At 37.8% G+C, this 21,302-nt stretch overlaps 4 protein-coding genes across 7 annotated transcripts in view; 2 read left to right on the top strand and 2 right to left on the bottom strand.

The window, feature by feature from the left end:
• Positions 1 to 3,824, bottom strand: part of LOC117983206 (phospholipid-transporting ATPase VD) — an 85,716-nt gene extending 81,892 nt beyond the window's left edge. For both annotated transcript variants that reach the window (XM_034969688.2, XM_034969690.2), the window contains exon 1: positions 2,625 to 3,824. In XM_034969688.2, coding sequence (XP_034825579.1) covers positions 2,625 to 3,433 — 809 coding nt within the window. In that variant the 5' untranslated portion in view covers positions 3,434 to 3,824. The remainder of the gene's footprint in view (positions 1 to 2,624) is intronic.
• A 2,489-nt stretch (positions 3,825 to 6,313) lies between these two features.
• Gdi (GDP dissociation inhibitor) lies at positions 6,314 to 8,274 on the top strand. The gene has a single exon (XM_034969222.2). The coding sequence runs from the start codon at positions 6,475 to 6,477 to the stop codon at positions 7,804 to 7,806; it is 1,332 nt and encodes a 443-aa protein (XP_034825113.1). The 5' UTR covers positions 6,314 to 6,474; the 3' UTR covers positions 7,807 to 8,274.
• Positions 8,275 to 8,310: 36 nt separating this feature from the next.
• Positions 8,311 to 16,514, bottom strand: Aasdh (Aminoadipate-semialdehyde dehydrogenase). Its single transcript, XM_034969320.2, has 6 exons — positions 16,088 to 16,514; positions 14,341 to 15,179; positions 13,006 to 13,882; positions 12,114 to 12,429; positions 9,307 to 9,570; positions 8,311 to 8,878 (listed from the first exon to the last, which is right to left on the bottom strand). Exons 1-6 carry the CDS (start codon positions 16,315 to 16,317, stop codon positions 8,492 to 8,494), a joined length of 2,913 nt encoding a protein of 970 aa, XP_034825211.1. The 5' UTR covers positions 16,318 to 16,514; the 3' UTR covers positions 8,311 to 8,491.
• A 3,157-nt stretch (positions 16,515 to 19,671) lies between these two features.
• The window catches only part of LOC117982889 (protein kinase C-binding protein NELL1-like), a 60,130-nt gene continuing 58,499 nt past the window's right edge, over positions 19,672 to 21,302 (top strand). For all 3 annotated transcript variants that reach the window (XM_069499102.1, XM_034969323.2, XM_069499101.1), the window contains exon 1: positions 19,672 to 19,808. In XM_069499102.1, the coding sequence (XP_069355203.1) occupies positions 19,745 to 19,808 (64 nt within the window). In that variant the 5' untranslated portion in view covers positions 19,672 to 19,744. The remainder of the gene's footprint in view (positions 19,809 to 21,302) is intronic.

Genomic DNA, 21,302 nt, shown 5'->3' with positions numbered 1-21,302 from the left:
GGCGTGTTTACTGTTTACTGTTTGTGTTACGAATTTTTATATTATTTACCTAAGCTGTGTATTTTTTATGATTATTTAGACAAAAACGTTATTAGACAAAGTTACATGCATCAATCACAAAGTTCCGACGTTGCTTTTACGATAGCATAACTTGACATTATCAGGCCAGCACAGACCGAGTGCGGTGAGTGGAGTCTAGGTGCTCCACCCACGTCAGACTTTTTGCAGGTTCGATGATTTGGGCAGATAATTTCACCGACTTTTAAGTTTCACTAAGGATTTTTTAAACGACTTTATGTAGGACGTGTGCGTTTCAATATTGCAATCGGTATGGGTGGATGCAAATAGTCAAGCCAAACGCGGATTGCAAGCGTGCCTCGTATTCGCGCTGATGACCAGCACAAAATTTTATTTATTTATTCGTAAAGTACTGACAACAGTACTTTACTATCATTACAATCTAGCCTATAGAGAGGCTAATAAGTAATATTATATTAACCTAAACTTATACACATACTTATACCTAAGAATCGGTCCATTGACTTATCTTAGTCTATAGTTAACATACTTTATTGGAAGACATTTTGTTCTTGTGTTCTCTATATTGCACTAGCACTATGCTTTCACTTTGTTCATGTGTTCTTTGTATTGCACTACACTTTCACTATCCAGCACCAGCACAAAACTGTGCAACGTGGTTAAGTACCGCGCGGTTTGGCTTCTAGGACGAACGGCGCAGAGTGGCACGTTGAAATTATATGAATAAGAGAGGAGATCCGTGCTCTGTAGTGAGTCGGCGATGGATTGATCATGATGATGATACGAATTAGAGTCGGCTGGCGGCACTTGGTCTTAGCGAGTTTCCTATAGTTACTGTGCTTATTTCAACTTTAGTGACGCGTACTGTAATAGGTACTATTTTATCGATGCTTAAAACTGAACCACTGAGCCATTGCCCATGATGGAGTATTTGACATTGACATGACGTCAGTTCCCGCACTAATGATGCCACGTGAAAAAACACCTGAAAGGCTAGCACATCCAATGAGGTGGCCCTGTTTGTACTGGACACAGTACACACGCTAGGCTACGTCAATAGCATGACATAATGCGTGCGAGAGAGGTTAATGAAAAGCCTGTATAAAATTAGAGAAGGCTCTAAGCTAATTAGTAATGATTCTATGATTCCATTATTCTAAGTCAACAGGAAGTAGGTACCCTATAGATTTTCTTGACAGACACAACAGATGGACAGACAGACAGACAATGAAGTGATCCTATAAATAAGGGCTCCTTTTTTCCTTTTGAGCATTAAGCACACTTACAAAGTTGCAGGCAACATCTCAAGTCTCTTATATACTCAGATTTTTTTAATTTTATTATCTGCACATTTATTGTTTTCACCCTGTATAACATACAGAACTTGTTCTGTAATCATTACCTCAACTATCATAACAAGTGTCCCATATTATACCGCATCACTACTAACTTCTATATTATAAAAATGATAAATGTGTTGCTCATCAACAGCTAAACTGATTTCGCTAATTCTTTTTTTATAATATTCCTTGGAAGTACAAGGATGGTTCTTAAAAAAATTTGAATCGACTGTTAGGCGGACCGAAGTTTGCCAGGGCAGCTAGTTTAAGTATATTTATAGATATTGTTTTATATGTATAAATAAAAAGTGCAGGTATCAATGACCTTCGCCCTTCGCCAAAGGGTTGGCGCGGATTTGGCGTTAGATAGTGAAAAATGGAGAAGTCTAGAGGAGGCCTATGTTCAAAGAGGACAACCTGAACTTTAAATTGCTGGTGTTACCAATTTTTTTAGAATAAATTATGTAGGATAGGATAATTAAATAATAGGAAATAAGAAATTAGTAATACAGTTAGTTAGTAATATAAGATGTATAACTATTGTATCAGGGAATAAAGGCTATTTTATTTATTATTTATTTATTTATTTATTTATCAATGACCTTTTTAGAGTTGGTATTAAAAATCCCATTGCAAGAAAAATTCAAGGTTCAATTTCCAATAAAGATATTTAAGCAACTGATTGTTCAAATTTAAAGACCTGGGACTGTTAAGTAAAATAAACTAAATTACTGCTTAGTAACTTAGTAACTTATTTATTTTATTTATAACTTAGTAACTTTATGTGTGTACATACATAAAATATAATTACTCATAAGTAAACAAACTTAGGTGTTAAAAAAATCCAAGTTAAGTAAGTAGGTACCTAATAAAAAATACAATCATGTTTCCAAAATTAGAATACTGAATGAATGAACTCCAGACCAAATGAATAATCTCAATTTATGAAGGTACTTGTATTGAAATTGAATCTATTTGGACTTTATTGTTTGCATAATAACTCGCGAAAAATCTGATAACAATTGTGTTGTTTAATTTGACAGATAGGACTGTTTTTCATATTTTCCTAACTATTGCTATCTACAAATCTTGTTTTTTATTCAATTTGTTTTTAACTACAATATATATATATTGTATATCAAATAAAATATATATTATATAATATAGTCCGGTCAATATTGGTGTTCCAACATTCCTTGATAAAATAATTAATGAGAAAATGTGATAAAAATAAAATGTACTCACTTTTTGTAGACCCTGCAGAAAGAATTATTAATTCTCTTGTCAGACATGTGTCTGCGGCGATCCTCAAACAAGTCTTTGATGGCAGTCACTCCGAGCACAAACAACACAGGCAGCATGGCTATCTCCTTGCCAAAAGCATTGATCGCTGGCACCCAGTTTAACAACACTATGAATATAAAGTACACATTGGCAATCCTATGAAACTGTTCAAAAAGGTTTTTGGGTAGGAACGAGAGCAGTGTATACTTGGTAGTCCTGACTTTGTTGTTGCATCTCTGTCCGTTGGGGTGATCCTTTGGGGGGGTTTTGTCCGGGATGAGGTGGTTGGGGATGACGATGAGGTGGCGGTTGTCGACGGCTGGCTGCTGGCGCCGCATCAACCAGAACACGGCGCGGCGCCACGGCGTCACCACGGAGGCGCGCCGCAGCGTGTAGATGGAGTCCGAGCGCGACGCCTGCCGCGAGTGCCCGCGCACCGAAGCCAGGCGAGGCTGAGCGCTGGCCGGGAGCGGCTCGCGGTGGCCCGGCGGCAGGATGAAGTCCGTGCGGCTACCGGCGCGGCTGTGGCCGGGCCCGGAGGCTGCGCGAGGCCCCTCGCCGATCTGGCCGTGGGACAGCGCGCGCTGGTGGCCCCGCATCGCCGACTTGAGCGCAGGCCGCGCGCCAGCGGTGTTCCCCAACATAGGCGTCCCTCCATGACTTACCGATCTCGAGTGACCTTTCGATTTCGGAAAGAGATAAGTTTGTTCTGGTGCGCCCGGCAAACTCGGTACGGCCGCAGGAGTCTCTCCGCTTCCTTCTGTTGACATTTTTACTCATCTGAAGGACGTTCGGCTCGCTTTTGCTTCTCATTTAAAATCGCGGTATTTGGTGCGGCCGACCGTATATTTTGTTGCTCTCGATAAAACTAAAGAGAATGTGTCGTGAAGTCGAAGCATATGGGTTGAAATCATCTGTTCACTTTGTTACACATCACTCGTGTTCCTGTTTTGGATTTACACAAAATGCGTTAAATAGTTTAGAAAGCCGTAGAATGCACATGTTTAGACGAGCGAAAATAAAGACGAATAACAGTAAATATTTAACCGCCGCGAAGAAAACATTCGATCGCGAAGTGTGCACAAGACGAACTCAAAAACAAGCAAACCACGCAAACTTGCAAAGTTGACCGACCGACTGACACTGACGGCACTCACCGCTGACGTGATACGAAACGAAAATGTCAGATCAGTGTTTCCACTTACGATTTTGGGTTTACCCTAGTGTCTGTAGACATTCATTCGCCCTACTAAATTACCCTAATTTTTTTAATACCCTTTTTGAGGTCCCGTTGATTCATTATTGTTTAAAAACACCATTTTATGTTTTTAATTTTATTTCACAATCCTAAATCTTAAGTCTTTCGACGAAGAAGGTGTTTAGTCATCATGTTCTTCCATTTCAAACTTGTAATAACTCTCGGAAGGTACCTACCTGTCATTCGTAAGCTATTATATTACGTAATTAACTATAATTAGTTATATGTATGTAGTATGTATATTGCACCACAAAACCCAAATGACAGGTTACAAAAAAATTAACTTAGCAAATTAGTCATTAACTATTCATTAACCATTATACCTACTGAAAGAAGTCGGTTAAAAATACGTTATCAGTCCGTAATGCAGATTGAAAAAATGCATTCTGGCTATTTATCAAGTCTTAAATCCTTGATAAATCTTTGGTTTGGTGTAAAAAATATGTGTAGAACCAGAGTGACCGACATAGCTGAATGAATTAGCCAGCTGAAGTGGCAGTGGGCAGGCCATGTCTGCCGCAGAACCGATGGCCGCTGGGGCAGACGTGTTCTGGAGTAGAGACCACGTATCAGCTTCAGCAAGCGCGGTATGGGTCGACCTCCGACCCGCTGGACTGACGACCTTAATAATGTAGCGGGAAGTGGGTGAATGAGGAATCCGGAGGATCGTGTGTGGTGGCGCGCTCTTGGGAAGGCCTATGTCCAGCTGTGGGCGCGAATTGGCTGATTGTTTTTTTTTTAAAAGAACATTAGCCATGTTAAATGACTAATATTCCCCTTTCCTCTCCAACTAAGCGTCAGGCTTGTGCTAGGAGTAGGTACGACAATAGTACAACGGGCGGGGTTTGAACCGTCGACCTTTCGGTGTTCAGTCCACTGCTTTACCGGTTGAGCTATTGAGGCTCTTGATTGATTGAAAAAAAAAAAGTAATAACTACTTGCAGTTCAACTTTAACCCAAATTATTATCCTAGATCCCCGTCACATATGCTAAATGCATATAATAAATGCTTTAAGCCGTACTTAATAATAGTCTTTCACCTTAAAATAGGGCGAAATGCTTAGAAGTGGAAGCACTGAGACCATTGTGACAAATTCAAATTGACGTTTTCTTTGTGACATTATGCATTATTTACAACTTAGAATTGCCTGATAAAAAAAATATTAAAAAAACCGACTTCCAAAACCACTACAAAGTAAAAAATAACTTTTGTTTCTAGTTTCTACACGTGTAGGTCTGTATGTTGAAGTCTTCTCGACTTCAACATACATACCTACACGTGTAGAAACTAGAAACAAAAGCTATTTTTTACTTTGTAGTGGTTTTGGAAGTTGGTTTTTTTATTTTATTTTTATTTTAAGCTTTTTAGTATAAGTAGTCATTGCTTGATACCTAAAATATCAATTCACCATCAGAAATTCCCGAATCCCCACGGCTTAGGAGTACAGTACCTTGCAGCATCAGCATTGAGGAGTTGGGGTCCGAAGTTCAATGGTGTAGTTTATGCTTGGCACCAAAAATAATATTGCATCATCCACAGTTCCTGAATGACTATAGTTTAGGAGTGCTGTACCCTACTTCATCAGGGTTGAGGAGTTGGGACTTCGAATTCAAGCATAAAGTCGTTGCTTGGTACCTACAACATTAATTCACCATGAACACTTCCTGAATCTTGATAACTTATGCGGGCAGTAACCCTGCAGGATCAGGATTGAGGAGTTGGATCCAGAAATTTAAATGGGACCACCACCACCTTAACATCCTCTGCTGATTAAAAAAAAATTTTGCAAATTGGTACAGAAAGCTGGAAAAAATCAATGTAGGTACATCGTAGACTGAATAAAAAAGCAAGACTGAAGTACTGTGTAACTGCGACCGAGAGTATTAAACGTTTTTTATGTGAAAACAAGTAAATAACTAATGAGAAATACAATGATGCCATGAATTCTCAAAGTTTGTTTTGCAACTGAAGTTGTATTCCTTGAAAAAAATCGGTTACACGATAAGGGATAAAAAATAGGTTAGCTGCGTCTCGTTTTATCACATTAGTAACTTTATCTGTGTTCTCTTTTTAGTGTGAATAAAAAAGCAAACGTTCCTTTGTCTAGATTTTTTACTCCGTCTACGATGTACCTACATATCAGAATAAGGACAAAAAAAATCGAAAAAAACCGGGCCGAATTGAGAACAGAGAATTTTTGGAAGTCGGTTAAAAAAAGAGGGATACATTTGGCAATATTTGTTAAGTCTTCTTTACAAGGCGCTAGGTGTGGTCAAAAGTTTCCTGTCCATGCCCATTGTAGTTAAAACGTAGTGATTATATTCTCTTTGATTGTAGTCTGAGTTTGAACTTAGTCTATGGGACTTTTGTTTTTTTAATGTTGGTATTAAAAAGTATTAAAATTAACTCGTCGACGTCAGCGCCGGCCGACATATTCATTTTAATTTGCGAAACTTGCGACATTTTGACATTTAACTCCCAGTTATTCGTGTGTTTTCCAAGGTATTTTCTAATCTTGTTTTAAGAACTATATCGTGTGATCTTTCATCAGCATGGATGAAGAATACGATGCAATCGTTCTAGGCACCGGTCTAAAGGAATGCATCCTTAGCGGTATGCTGTCCGTGTCCGGCAAAAAAGTTCTACACATTGATCGGAATAAGTATTACGGCGGTGAATCTGCTTCGATTACCCCGTTAGAAGAATTGTTCGGCAAGTTCAATGCACCGGCTCCGGATGAAACATACGGTCGAGGTCGCGACTGGAATGTGGATTTGATACCAAAGTTTTTGATGGCGAATGGTCTTCTAGTCAAGCTGCTGATCCACACGGGCGTCACCCGATACTTGGAGTTCAAGTCCGTCGAAGGCAGCTATGTGTACAAAGGCGGAAAGATTGCAAAAGTCCCGGTGGACCAGAAAGAGGCGCTGGCGTCCGATCTGATGGGTATGTTCGAAAAGAGGCGTTTCCGCAACTTCCTGATCTACGTGCAAGATTTTCAAGAGGAGGACGCGAAAACTTGGAAGGATTTCGACCCCAGCACTGCGAACATGCAGTCATTGTATGACAAATTTGGACTTGACAGAAACACCCAGGACTTTACAGGGCACGCTTTGGCTCTTTATTTAGATGATACCTACCTGCAGCAGCCAGCTATCCAAACAATTAACCGTATTAAATTGTATTCTGATTCTCTCGCTCGGTATGGAAAGTCACCATATCTTTATCCAATGTATGGCTTGGGAGAGCTACCTCAAGGCTTTGCTCGGCTGTCTGCTATCTATGGTGGAACGTACATGTTAGACAAGCCTATTGATGAGATTGTTCTGGGGGAGGGAGGCAGGGTGGTTGGTGTGCGATCTGGAAATGAAGTTGCTAAATGCAAACAAGTGTACTGCGACCCCAGCTATGTTCCTGAAAGAGTGAACAAGCGTGGAAGAGTTATCAGGTGTATTTGCTTGCTAGACCACCCTATCAGTAACACTAAAGATGCTCTGTCCACTCAGATCATCATCCCTCAGAAGCAGGTTGGAAGGAATTCTGATATTTATGTATCTCTGGTGTCCTACACCCACCAGGTGGCTGCTAAAGGCTGGTTTATTGCTATGGTCTCTACTACTGTGGAGACTAATGACCCTGAATCGGAGATCAAACCTGGTTTGGATCTCTTGGGGTCTATCAGGCAGAAGTTTGTATCAGTATCAGATTACTATGAGCCTACTGATGATGGTAGCCAAAGCCAAATCTTCATTTCCGAGTCATACGATGCAACCTCACACTTTGAGACCACTTGCTTAGATGTCCTCAAGATCTATAAGCGAGGTACTGGTGAAGATTTTGACTTCTCTAAAGTGAAACTGGAATTGGGCGAGGAGGAGCAGTAAATATTGTCCTATAATTGTATATTGCTTGTTAATTATAATATTTGTTTATACCTATTGGCTAAAGGAATAAAATGTTGATTAGGGATTGGGAAAAATTTTACAGCTTTGTTGCATTATGTACTAGATGTTTGAGCTGTGCGCTCGTATTCACTCAACATTTTTTATTTTTACTATAACTATTCAAAAATGTATAATTATATATAAGAATTATTTGTGATTTTAAGGATGCTTTTTATGAGTAATTTAAGGTTTACAAGATACATTTAATGATCGGCACAAGTCAAGTGGTATATGTATAGTTGTGCATCAAAACATGCATTCCATTGAGGTACTGTTTCGTGTTGGATCAATATCACATTTGTAACATGTCAATAAATATAATATGAATGCTCATTATACACTTTTAATGTTCTGTGTAAGATCATGAATAAAGTTCCATTACAACAAAAAAGCATTTGATTTTATAAATTTTGGGTTTCATCCTATAGAAATAATACAATAATCTCAGTTATAAATACTTTATTCTTATTGAATATGACTAGACAAATTTATGTAATGTAATTAATGTAAATGTATGCCAGTCTCACCAAAGTTTAATCTATAAAAAGATTAATTTAGTTCAATTGAACTGTAATTCATAGTAACATTTCACACTTGCCTATACACATGTTTTGTATGAAAAATTTTATATATTCAAGATGTATTTCAAAGAGTACAGATGGTCATTTCTGCATCCGATAAAAATATAATCTCCATACACAGCAGGGGTTGAAAATGTTTCATTAGGTAGAGTATACTCTGAAATTACAGTTCCAGTATCAGAATCAAGGATGCATAGTATTCCATTGTTTGAAACTGCCAGTATCAACTTGTCGCTTAAGCTTCTTGGAGTGGAGTAAATAGGAGATGTGAGTTTTGCTTTCCAGTGCAGCATTGGCTGGAAGTTCTTTACCATGATGCTGTACACTTTGTTGTCATGGCAGCCGAACACCATTTGCCATTTTAATTTGTCAATCTCTTTTATATAAATCGATGAGAATATGTTTCCTTTTGCTCCTTGATACTTCCAAATCTGAAAATGAATGTTCATAGTTAGAATAGCATACAATTACTTTGCAGTTTGGCACATCTGTCTGAATCCATGTCTTTTGTCAAAAAGCTTGCAGCCTGAAATTGCTGCATGAGTTAATATCCGATCAAAGAAAATTGAAAAAACTGTTAGAAAAATGATGATATTCATCTTTATAACAGGCAAGTGGAAGTGTAAAATTAATTTTGAAGCAAATCTTTGTTTAAGATGGGCAACATAGTGAATATATGGGCAACATAATAATGTGAGCAGGACAGTATAATATTTTGTATACATAGCGTATGAACAAAAGCAAAACCGGGAGCAAAACCTCACATTTTTTAACTAGACCATCAAGCGGGTGCTTAGTGCAACTACCCTCTTATAACATACTAATTTTATTTAAGAGTCAGTAAAGCATTTCACCATACCTTGATCCCTTTCTCCACAGTCCTACAATGTATTTCCCCGCTAACTTCAGCAAACACCACATATTTGTCATTGTCATACAACGCAGGGCTTGCGAATACCGGGCTGCCCAGTACGCCGCGCCACGCTACAGTTTTAGTGTCGCTGTGTACACTGGCACATACTCCAGATAGTGTGCCTAGCAGAATATACTCCTGCTTGGCGAGTGCCAGGTCCGCTGATATGGCTTGTTCTGCCACTTTGATGGTGTGTTTGATTTCGCCTGTCTGCAAAATAAGTATTATTATAAATCTTTATTATTGAGGCCATTTCTCTGGTACACAATCTCTAAACTAAACTAAAACGACACGTCCAAATCTATTGCTATCCCTTTCATAATGTTGCTTGCGGAAAAGGATAGCACTAGATTTAGACCTGTTAATTTAGTTTAGTTTAGAGATTGTGTACAAGAGAATCGGCCCCATTATAGTGTTAATTATCTGCACTTTTAATGTGTTATAAAGATGTAAAAATTTGTTAGTTTGTATGTAGGGGGTAATCTCCAGAACTACTTAATGATCCGATTCTATAAATTACTAGCTTATGCTCGCGACTTCGTCCGCGTGGACTACACCAAACCTCTATTTCTGAAAATTTTGAAATGGGTTGAATTTTTAAAAATCCTTTCTTAGCGGATGCCTACGTCATAATAGCTATCTGCATGCCAAATTTCGAAGTTACAGTGGTCAGTGAGCGATATATGGCGATGAAGCCATAACTGTGGTCTTGGGTTCCCATCTCGGTAAGGGCATTTTGGTTTGGTATTTCTGTATTTGTCTATAAAAGATAGTCTCTGGTCTGGTCTAGTAAGAGCGGACGAGTCTAGTGACCCTTCCGGCGAAGCTGTGCCACCATGTAGAAAGTAGAAACCGATAAGGCATATGGGCTTAATAAAACTGCCATGCCCTTTCCAAGTTAGCCCGGCTTCCATCTTAAACGGCATCATCACTTACCACCATGTGAAGTAGCACTAGCAGTCAAGGGCTATTCTATCCAAGTAAAAATATTAGAAAAGATGCGGTAAGTAGTACCAGAACTTAAGAGGCTTGGTTAGTAGAAAAATAATTTATTTTTATTTTCTTATGGGAAGGTATCGGACAGAATCAGTCTCAGTCGTTGAGACCGGCAAAACGTCATAATTATATAGGTATGAGTGACAGAGACAACGCTCTACAAAGCCGAAATGTCATTCTAAAGGCCGATGTACATTATTTTCTGCCGAGTACTGTACAAATAGGTGGCGCGCAAGACGCATTGCACCACATTAGCAAGTGTCTTATAGAAACTAGGTTCTAACTGAAGAGTAATTTAAGTTTTTCAGAAACTGCGTTACGCTTGAATTGCCAAGGTCGAAACAGGTCTGAAATTTCTAGACTGTGCTACCGCATTATACAAGTCTATTGAAAATAGTTTTTGCCGTAGTAATTAAGTAGGTATCTATTTATATTATAAGACTAGCTGATGCCCGCGACTTCGTCAGCGTGAAATTAGGATGTTTTAAAAATCCCGTGGGAACTCATTGATTTTCCTGGATAAAAAGTAGCCTATGTCACTCTCCAGGTCTCTTTATTTATACCCATGCAAAAAATCACGTCAATCCATAGAACCGTTGCGACGTCATTAAAGGACAAACCAACAAACAAACACACTTTCGCATTTATAATAAGGGTACTGATTTCAATTGGGTTTTTCAAGGGTTAAAAGTATGATATATATTATAGTTTGTTTTGACTTCTAGGGAGATGCTTTTAAGCGATTTTACGATTTGGCCCCTAATACAAAAATTGCTTTAGCTACCTATACCTATAGATCCTATGTGCTAAGTAGGTTATTTACTATAATGCGAAAGTGTTGTTGGTTTGTCCTTCAATCACATCGCAACGGAGCAACAGATCGATTTGGTATGGGTATAGTTAAAGATCTGGAGAGTGAGATTTTTAGGCTAGGCTAGTTTTTATACACAGATTTTAATAAAAAAATTTTACAAAAAAAATAAAAACCGACTTCGTTACATAAACACTAAAAATTGAAAAATAATTTAATTTATTACCGAATATATTATGTATACAAGAGTTAATATAGTTCCATAATAATACTTTTTGGTGCCGGTGCCAATTAGCTTTAGCTGCGCGAATCGTCTGGACTTCATATTTTTATGGGACTCCACAATGGCACCTCATTGGCACCGACCCCAAAAAATATTATTATGGAACTATATTAACTCTTGTATACATAATATATTCGGTAATAAATTAAATTATTTTTCAATTTTTAGTGTTTATGTAACGAAGTCGGTTTTTATCTTTTTTGTAAAAATTTTTTATTTCACAATTTTTAGTGGCCCCATGGAATTATGCTATGACTGGTTAAAAATCTACTGTTTACTAAGCTATTACACTGATCGCGAACAATTTACTCTTATCCGTTGAGGAGTTCCAGTATCTATCTTCGAAGATGTTCATCAGATCTTCACCAAATTGAAATGGGACCAACTTTGAAGTATACCCTTTTAAACAAAAAAGAATTTTCAAAATCGGTCCAGGCGTTTTTGAGTAATCGGGGAACATACATAAAAAATAAAAAAAAAAAAAAAAAAAAAGATTCCGACGAATTGAGAACCTCCTCCTTTTTTTGAAGTCGGTTAAAAAGTTCCCACAACTTTTTTGAAAATCTGAATCCACGCGGAAAAAGTCGCGGGCCTCAGCTAGGTAGTTCTTTTAATATAGAAAAATCCTGATAAAATAATCTTATATTCTTGGTAGGTACATACCAAAACCTCAATACATCGTATATTCCCATCATACGATGCAATATACAGCAAACCCTTGCAACACACTCCTTTGCTCTTAATCATGGAACCCACATTGATTCTCCACAACTCTATGCCAGTTTCTAGAGTGAAACAGACTATGGTGCCATCGTAGGTGCCCACCATGCCACAAGGGGTGGACAGAGGTGCCTCGGAAGAACAGCAAACCGCAGCTTCGACCCGTGAGTTCACTTTGATAACGCCTTTAGTTTGCCCACTAATCGCATCTATGATTACGATTTGTCCTGAGTGGCTACCCACTGTAACGTATAAAGTGCTGCAATGGAGAAACTATTTTAGCTTAGTGAGATGAGCCAGTGAATTATGAAAAGATAATAATATTGATATCATCCAGTTTGGTTGCAGCGCAGGGTGATAAAAAGAGAAAAAACATCACTGTATCGGTAACTTTCCTGAGACACACAAGAGATTCCTAGCAATTTCTTATTTTACTTGACTTCTTCATATTGACCAACTGACTGGACTGGATAGAACTGAACCAGAACAATTGGACCGGTCCACTCTGGTCAAATTCACCAAAAAATGCATAGAATCTTCATTTGTGTTTGCCATCCACCAAGGATTGGTTTTTTTTTTTCATAAAACTAGTTTTTCCTTCGACTTCACCCTTGTAAATAGAATAATATAATAGAATAATATAATAGAATATCTTGGGTTTCAGTACACTGATTTAGATCAAAGTTGGTGCTGTATTTTAGTCTGATTATATGAATTTGAACTGCAAAAATGTTGTTTCAATTGGTGTGACGACATTAGTTAAAAAACTGGCGTTTGTAATCAATAATCACAAACAATAACACAAAAATGAGGTAGTACGCAAATATGAACTTACAATCCATGCTGATATAAGGTGGGAGACGCATCAACACATTTGCCCGTGTCATACAACCAAAGCACAACATACTCCACAGGAGTCTGATGTTCAGGATTCTTGACCAACTTCTTAGTAGACTGAGCAGTTGATATAAAACTCTCTGTATTCGACCTGGACCTTTTTAAACGTTTTTTTGACGTCTTGACTTCTAAATTTAATTCCTGGTAAGCTAATTGAATAATTTCATCAATAGTTTTTTTCCGGATAACTAGAAATGGCAGAATAAAATGCCCAAATTGTGGGTACATTAAAGATAGCTTATTGCACATTAAAACGGCGAGAAAAGATGTGCCACCGACAGCAAAAAAGTCCTTGTGCTTAATGTCTTCATATGTTACATTTAAACCTAATGATACTTTCAGTTCCTTCAAAAACATTAATCTTAAAGAATCCAATGTTTTTGGCATTTGTGAAGATTTTTCAAACAATTGTGAAAGCATTTGTTTGGATATTTTGCCATGTGGGTTTGTTGGTAAATTGTCTACTTTAATAGTTTTGTCCGGCCAAAACTTTTCATTGAGCTTACATTTTAGGAAGTTCAAAAGTTCCTGACTGCTTAGGGTTTCAGAAGAAAAGTACACAACTAGCAGCATAGGCTTTGGAAGCCACACACACGAGCATGTTTTAACTCTCGGGCACTGCATCACTGTTGCTTCTATCGCTTGCAAGTTGACTTTGTGACCAAATCTTTTGATAATATCATCTTTCCTTCCTCTGTAATAAATAGTGCCGTTTTTAACCTCGCCAATGTCTCCGGTGTCAATGAATTTTAGTGAATTCTCTTCTTCTGTGCCCATGGATTTGTTTAGAATTACACATTTTCTTGTTTTGCTTACTGTAAAAAAGGTAACACATTTTAATGAGAAAAATACTATTTTCAATCAATAGTATTGTTGTTATTTAAGCTGTAACAAACATGATGAACTCTGAATTCCCAATCTTTGTATGAAATCCTATGCAATCTTATATTAAACACTAGCTGATGCCCACGACTTCATCCGCATGGATTTAGGTATTTAAAAATACCATGGGAACTCTTTGGTTTCCCGGAATAAAAAGTAGCCTATGTCACTCTCCAGGTCTCTAATTATACCCATGCAAAATGTCACATCGATCCGTTGCTCCGTTGCGACGTGATTTGAGGACAAACCAATAAACCAACAAACCAACACACTTTTATCAAAATCGAAATTTAGAGATCCCTACGAATATTGTAATAAGCTACCCGTGCAAAGTGGGGGCGAGTCGCTAGATCGTCTTAAAAAAACTTAAATAAGCAAGAATCAAGTTTACCTAGGATGATTTTTCCAGTGTCCTTCTCTTGATGGTTAGTTGGCTCCAACACTATTTGTGTCTCAGAGAGACATTCACCAAGTGGTATTTCTCTGTCATTTAATTTGTTATTCAGATCCAGCTCAGCAACGCAAGCCCAGCACGACATCTCAGTCACGCCGTACAAAGTAAATATTCTTGTTTTATTCATTGCATCCTTTAGTTCTTTTAGTCTCTTTACACCATTCAAGGGTTCACCTCCAAGAGCTAATGTCTTAAGCGTTGAATTTGCACTGAGAATCTTATTTTTAATATCAGCATTTGAATACTGGAAGAATTTTGATGGAGTTGTTTGCCAAAATGTGACTGCATTTTCTTTATTCTCTGGGAATAGTATGTCTGTTTTCTCCGGAGCTATGAGTAGAGAGGCTCCATTCATACAAGCGAGGAGTATCTCAATCATTGATGGATCAAAAGTTAATGGTGTTGAGAAGTAAATGACATCTTGAGGTGAAATTTCAAACATTTTAGTGAGATCATCTATATTTGGTTGGAGACAATGGACAGGGACTTGGACATGCTTTGGTTCTCCAGTGCTGCCAGATGTCATAGCTATGTAAGAATGATCTGGGACGTGTTTATAGCTGTGCTGACTGCCACTCTGTTGTAAGGCATAGAAGTTAACTATCATATTGAAAACAGTGACACTTTTATCTGGCTTTTTACCATTTAGCTTAGATGAAGCCTCTTTCTCAAACTCCTTGATTGTAATCAGAATCTTACAATTTACTTGACTGGCAATAGCCTGGACATCTTGTGAAGGATCTAAAAACATGAAACTTGTACTGCATTTGTGAGCCCTGAAAGGAAAATAATAAGATTTAAGGAAGTTACTGAAAGAAAGGTAATTTGTAATTCTTTTTAGATGATCAGAATAATATCAGTTTGATTGGTCTGGCTAATTATTATGGTATATTAAAAGAAAATATTGCACATAAAACTTTAGGTACCTACCTATACATCTTTTTATTACGTGTTTGTCTGTACAGACACGACAATCTGTCAAGAAACCTATAGGGTACTTCCCGTTGACCTAGAATCATGAAATCTGGCAGGTAAGTAGGTCTTATAGCACAAGTAAGGGGAAAAACCCGCAAACCGTGACTTTGTGGTTACATTACTAAAAATATTAAAATGTGTTTATGAACAAATAATTAATATTTTCAACTTTCAAAGTAAGATTAATATACCAAGTTGGGTATCATATGAAAGGGCTTTACCTATACACTCTAAAACAGATGTTTGTTTATTTTTATGTGTAATAGTTTTTGATTTGTCATGCAAAATGTCGAAAAAGTTTGACTGTAGTACAGAACCTTAGGTTGCGCAAGTCTGACTCGCACTTGGCCAGTTTTCCTATATGATATATCTAAAAATGATACATACCTATTACTACTATTTCGATCAAAACTATCCTTTTTGAGCCAAGATACAGCTTCAATCAAACAAGAAGGCAAAGTAGAGGGCAGTAGCTAATCTATATTTCAATAATTTACTGAGTAAATGTTATTTTAATGCATTGTAAATTCTGCCTAACTTACTGAGGTACTTGGTATAAGGTGGTTAAAGTCAAGAAAGTGGTGCGGTGTCTGACAAAGGCAACAAGTCTCGTCAGGGAAAGATAAAAATTATCACTATAAATTTTATTAAGTCTGTGTGATGCAAAGATCTGAAGATCTGCAATATCTAAGAAAGCAGAAGAACTTACGCAGCGATAACACATGGTATAATGATATTTCTCTCCGAAACCAAAGCAATGATGCCCTTGCCGCAAACCAACTGTTGCAGGTTCTGCGATATGTACTCACACACTCCATACAGTTCGGAATACGTGTAATTCTTGTACGCATCGTTAACATAATGTCTCATAGCAATTCTTGAAGGATATTTAGCACAAGTTCGCACAAACATGTCGTAGTAACCGTGTCTCAATTTCATTTTATTTAATTTTTTTCTATATATGTAAACAACGGTTAGAATATGCCGTTATTGTAATAAATGTTGCAATTTTCAAATTATCACTTTTAAATAATATAATTGTTGAGTATTGAGCTTGGTTTTCACATTAAAATGATAAAAACCCGAAAATATAAAACAATATAATATTTTCTTTTTGAATTTTTGACAACAAGAATAATAAGCACTCGTTGTCATCTGTCAGAAAATAACAAATGACAAGTGCTAGAAAAAATTCGTTCACCAATAAGAACAATTTCATTATGTATCGGTTCCAATCCAGTGCAGTGCACAAGCGCTTAGCATTGAAGTGTAGGTATTATTTTTCTCGCTTCTCGCTTCTCTCGCATAAATTCATAAATTAATGGAAAAAAAATACCTCATCTTCATTTATTTTTTATTTTATTTTTATATTGCAAGAAAGGCTTGCACTTGTCAACAGTCATCTATATCTATATATACTATTATAATAAATAAAATTAAATTGTCTGTCTGTAATTTCGAAATAACTAGGTACCTCATATTAAGCTCATATTATGTTATTGTTATTATTTGTTATTTGAGCTGTACCAAGGTACCTGTTACTATATAACTAAATCACACGTTTTTAAATTTTTTGTCTGTCTGTCTGTCTGTCTGTTTGAACGGGCTAATCTTCGAAACGGCTGAACCTTTTTGACGGGATTTTCATAGACGAGTAACCAGGTAGTAACAAAGGCTACTTTTTAACCGACTTTCAAAAAAGAAGGAGTTGTGATTTCCTACCTCTACCTATGTACACCAAAATCTCCGAGATTACTGAACCGATTTGCGTAGTTTCTTATTTAATTGATAGAGAAACTTTGCGACAGTAGATGGTTTGCGACATTGTATCCATAAAAAAAAATGGATTCCAACTCCTCAATCCTGATACTGCACGGGATATCCTGAATCATGTTACCCAAACTGATGGGATTTAGAAACTGTCGGTTATAAATTGATATTGGAGATACCTACCCTACCAAGTAAACACTATCGTTGAACTCGAGGAACCAAACGCTTAACCCTGTTGCTGCAAGCCTGCAAGGAATTGCATTCCTAAATTGTGGTGATTTAAAAACTGGCCTACTAAGGCGGTTAGAAAAAGGAACAACTAAACCAACGTGATGCCGCGGCCGCTTGCTTCCAAATCCTACTAACATTCCTATTTGCATTGAGCTTTGAAATCGGTATGTTACTTGCCAGCGGGACAGGAGTGGAGAAGGCGGGTAGAGACTTACAGAGGCGCGAGGGATGCAACGGATCGACGTAATTATTTTGGTGGATATAAGTAGTTAAAGACCTGGAAACTGGAGAGTGACATAGTGGACAACTTTGAATGGGAAGCTGGAAGAAATCTCTGTTAAGAGATAAGCATTTCCAGGTTAGATCGTCCAAGGCATTTCCAATGTAAATTAATTTATTACTACTATGTAACTACGAAAAGTATACCGAGATAGCTTGCATCCCGAGGAATGATTTAGGCTCACCAAGAAAAGGCAACCAAGACCAAAAAGACAAGACAACGACCAGACCTAGACAAGACGACAAGAACAAACAACACCGACGCTCCGACTATGGAAAGACAAGACTCCGAAGGGTTAGAGCCGGAATAATTGAATTCTTGACTTCCCGATTAGGAGGCGGACATCTTAACCACTAGGCTATCAAGCTTTATATAAAACCCAATACAGTATTATTTTTATTGCCGCGTTTGAAACCCTCGTAGCTTTAATTTTAAGAACGTAGGTAATTACTTAATAATCACCACTATTTTTATCATCTTACAAGTTAACAATTTTGACCATCAGTAAACGTAAAGTTTTACCTATTCTGAATAAATAATTTGAGTTTGAGTTTGTCTGTCTGTCTGTCTGTCTGTGCATGCTTCACGCTGAGACTATTGAACAGATTTAAGCGCAATTTAGGATACTTATAACTAATACTCTAGTTCAATATATTAAAACAGTATTTATCAGGAAAAACCCGTTCAATAGCGAATCGGACTCGCACACGGAAAGTTCCGTACTATCGTACAAAATATTTTAACATTTTTATATTATTCAACACTACAAGTTAATGGCAACAGCGTGTTTTTCTATGAACAATTCTACCTAAGTATGTGTGATTTGGTAATTTTTTTTGTGAACACATTTAATTTTTTTTTTGTGATGTAATTACAAATAAACGGTTTTCGGATTTATTCCTATACTAGTACTATAAGACCTACCTACCTACCTTTCATAATTCTTGGTCAACGGGAAGTACCTACCTTATAGGTTTTCTTGACAGACACGACAGACGGACAGACGGACAGACAACAAAGTGATCCTATAAGGGTTTCTTTTTCCTTTTGAGATACGGAACCCTAACAATAGATTCCGTTCGGGATAGGGAACGATAATTTTAGTCGAGTCAAATCCGAAACGATTTTAGTTCTTTGCAAAATATATGCGTCTGTCAGATAAGTGACTTATGTTCACTAAGACTTATCATAAGTGACGAATGGTTTTTTCGAAGTTGCAGAATGGAACTCCTACTCAACGGGTACCTAACAGCAAATAGATGGAAGTGGAATAGTGTAATACCATAGTATGTTTTCATTCTTTCCCTATAGGTAGTAACAGGTTCGATTCCCGTTAATTTCTTTATCACCCGGACCTTTACGTGAGTAAGGGTTGTAATGTATGTTTTGTAATATAATACATACATATTTATCTATGGAATAGGTAAACCAATCCGCGAGAAGCCGGGGCGGGTCATCTAGTAAATATAATATATTATGGGTTGACAATACAAATACAAAAGTAGGTACCTAGTGCTCTACATTTCCAATCTACTATTCTAAGTACTTAGTTCAGTATCACTTAGTCATCTGCTACGAAATTCTGTATCTACTTAGTGTAAATTAAAAAGGTTGGATTGGTTGGTTGGTTGGTTGGTTCCATCTCTCAAAGTTGGATTATAAAGTGCACATTTTTTACGTATAGGTACCTACAATACCTATCTACAATTTTCTAGAGGAAGGTCATTCGTGTGAACTCAAAGTTTCACATCTTACAGTGAAGTTACCTAAGTTCGCACAAAATAAATATTGCGCAGGGTCTCTGCGGCGATGGTGACCTAAAACGTATTCGGCAAATGAACGGGTCCAATCAATTAGGGGCGGTCAGCGATCCGAGCGAAGGAAAGAGGGCAGCGCGCGCGCTCTCCGAGGAAACTCGGCTCTCGGGAAAACATGGGGGTGCCGGGGCGTGCGCGGGGCGCCGGGGCGAGGGTGCGAGGGTGCGTGCGGCGCGCGCGTGCATCGATCGCGCGGGGCGGCCCGGCGTGCGGATCAGTCCGCCCGGGGCGGCCGGCGAGAGCGCGCGTGAGATGCGCTGCCGCTGACATGGCCGGCGCTCGGGCGCTCGTGGCCGCCTGCTGCTGCTGGTGGTGGCTGACGAACGCAGCCGGTGAGTACCTTGAACTGTATAAAAACCCCTTTAATTTCGTAATTTTGCGATCAGCTGATCGTATCTTCACCGCCTCATAGTCACGTTCTAATCGCTTTTACAAGATTTGTACTCCCGAGGTGTGCCGATCAGCTGATCCGTTTTCAGCTTTTCCTTCAAAATGAACGTCTTGGTCGATTTTTCAAGAATACCCGCTACGTGTGCCTTATCCGCGATCACCCCTCCCGAGTAATGACTTCGAGGGTTCAAGTTCGTTTAAAATGCACCTTAGTATTTATATCGATCGCGTTGTTTCAGTTTTTAGGCAGGTTTATGTTAAATTAATTGGGTAGTGCATTTTAAGTGTGTAGGTACATTTCGTAGTTAAGTTTCATTTGCTTTAATAACTAAGCTGACAAAGTGAAGAACTGGCTCTGAATATATTGAAATTGGTTTATATAGAATCACACTAAAATGGATATTTATCAGAGCATTTCGATAACTAGATATTCTACTTATTGAAGTATAGGCAACCAGACGAACTTTCACCCCGAATTGACGGTTACATAAGGAATTTTCATGAGCTAAAGCGTTCCAAGAAACAATTTACAGGCTGCAATTTTGTAGGATACATAGATTTGTGTTGAAACTTGAAAGACGTATTACTAGTCATGCAGGATTAATTCTCTGAAAGGCTTCGCTAAGTTTACAGGTATACCTACTTTTTGTTACAATTATTATTGATGGAAAGACTCTGGTCTAAGTTTGGGTAAGTTCAAGGTAAGTATTTAAGTATAATAATGGACCATGTTTCCCATAGACTTTCAGAGGAATACGTTTCCTAAAGCGAATTTCGCTATTTTTATAGTTATTTAATTCGATTTATATATTTTTTAAGCTGAAGAAAGTTAAATAATTACTGAAAGGGCGAATTATTTAAAAGATTCCTTACTAGCGAATTCAAATATAAGTAGCCTGTGTACCTACCTATACCTACTTATTATGTGTTTTCTCTAAACAATGTAGCATGTGATATCGTAGCGCGTGTTGTGCCTACGAACTTACAAAAATTACAAAGTTCGGGGTTGTCTCGAAGAGGCACGACAATCGGCACTATGGTGCCAACCTTTGCCCTTTTATTAGAAAAATCATAGACATAGAAAAACTAGCTTATGCTCGCCACATCGTCCGCGTGGACTACCTACACAAATTTCAGACCCCTGTGTTATCCGCTTTGGATTGAAGTTTCTAAAATCCCTTCTTAGTGGATGTCTACGTCATAATATCTGGCTGTCTGCATGCCAAATTTCAGCCCGATCAGTCTAGTAGTTAGACCAGTCAGTCAGAGATGTGCTCTACATAACTCATACCTAGAGCACATAGGTAGCTAAATTAATCATTGTTATCTTTATGATGCTAGTTAAATTGGTAAAAAGTTCGTTTGGATTTAGGAATTTTCATTTATTTGCTCTTCGCGATCAAAGAATTACACACGTCTTACTTCAGCGTTATATT

This window comes from Maniola hyperantus, chromosome 6 (assembly GCF_902806685.2).
Source record: "Maniola hyperantus chromosome 6, iAphHyp1.2, whole genome shotgun sequence".
NCBI classification, from domain to species: Eukaryota; Metazoa; Arthropoda; class Insecta; order Lepidoptera; family Nymphalidae; genus Maniola; species Maniola hyperantus.
Note: the sequence above shows the minus strand (reverse complement) of the source record. Positions and strands in the feature narration are given on the sequence as shown.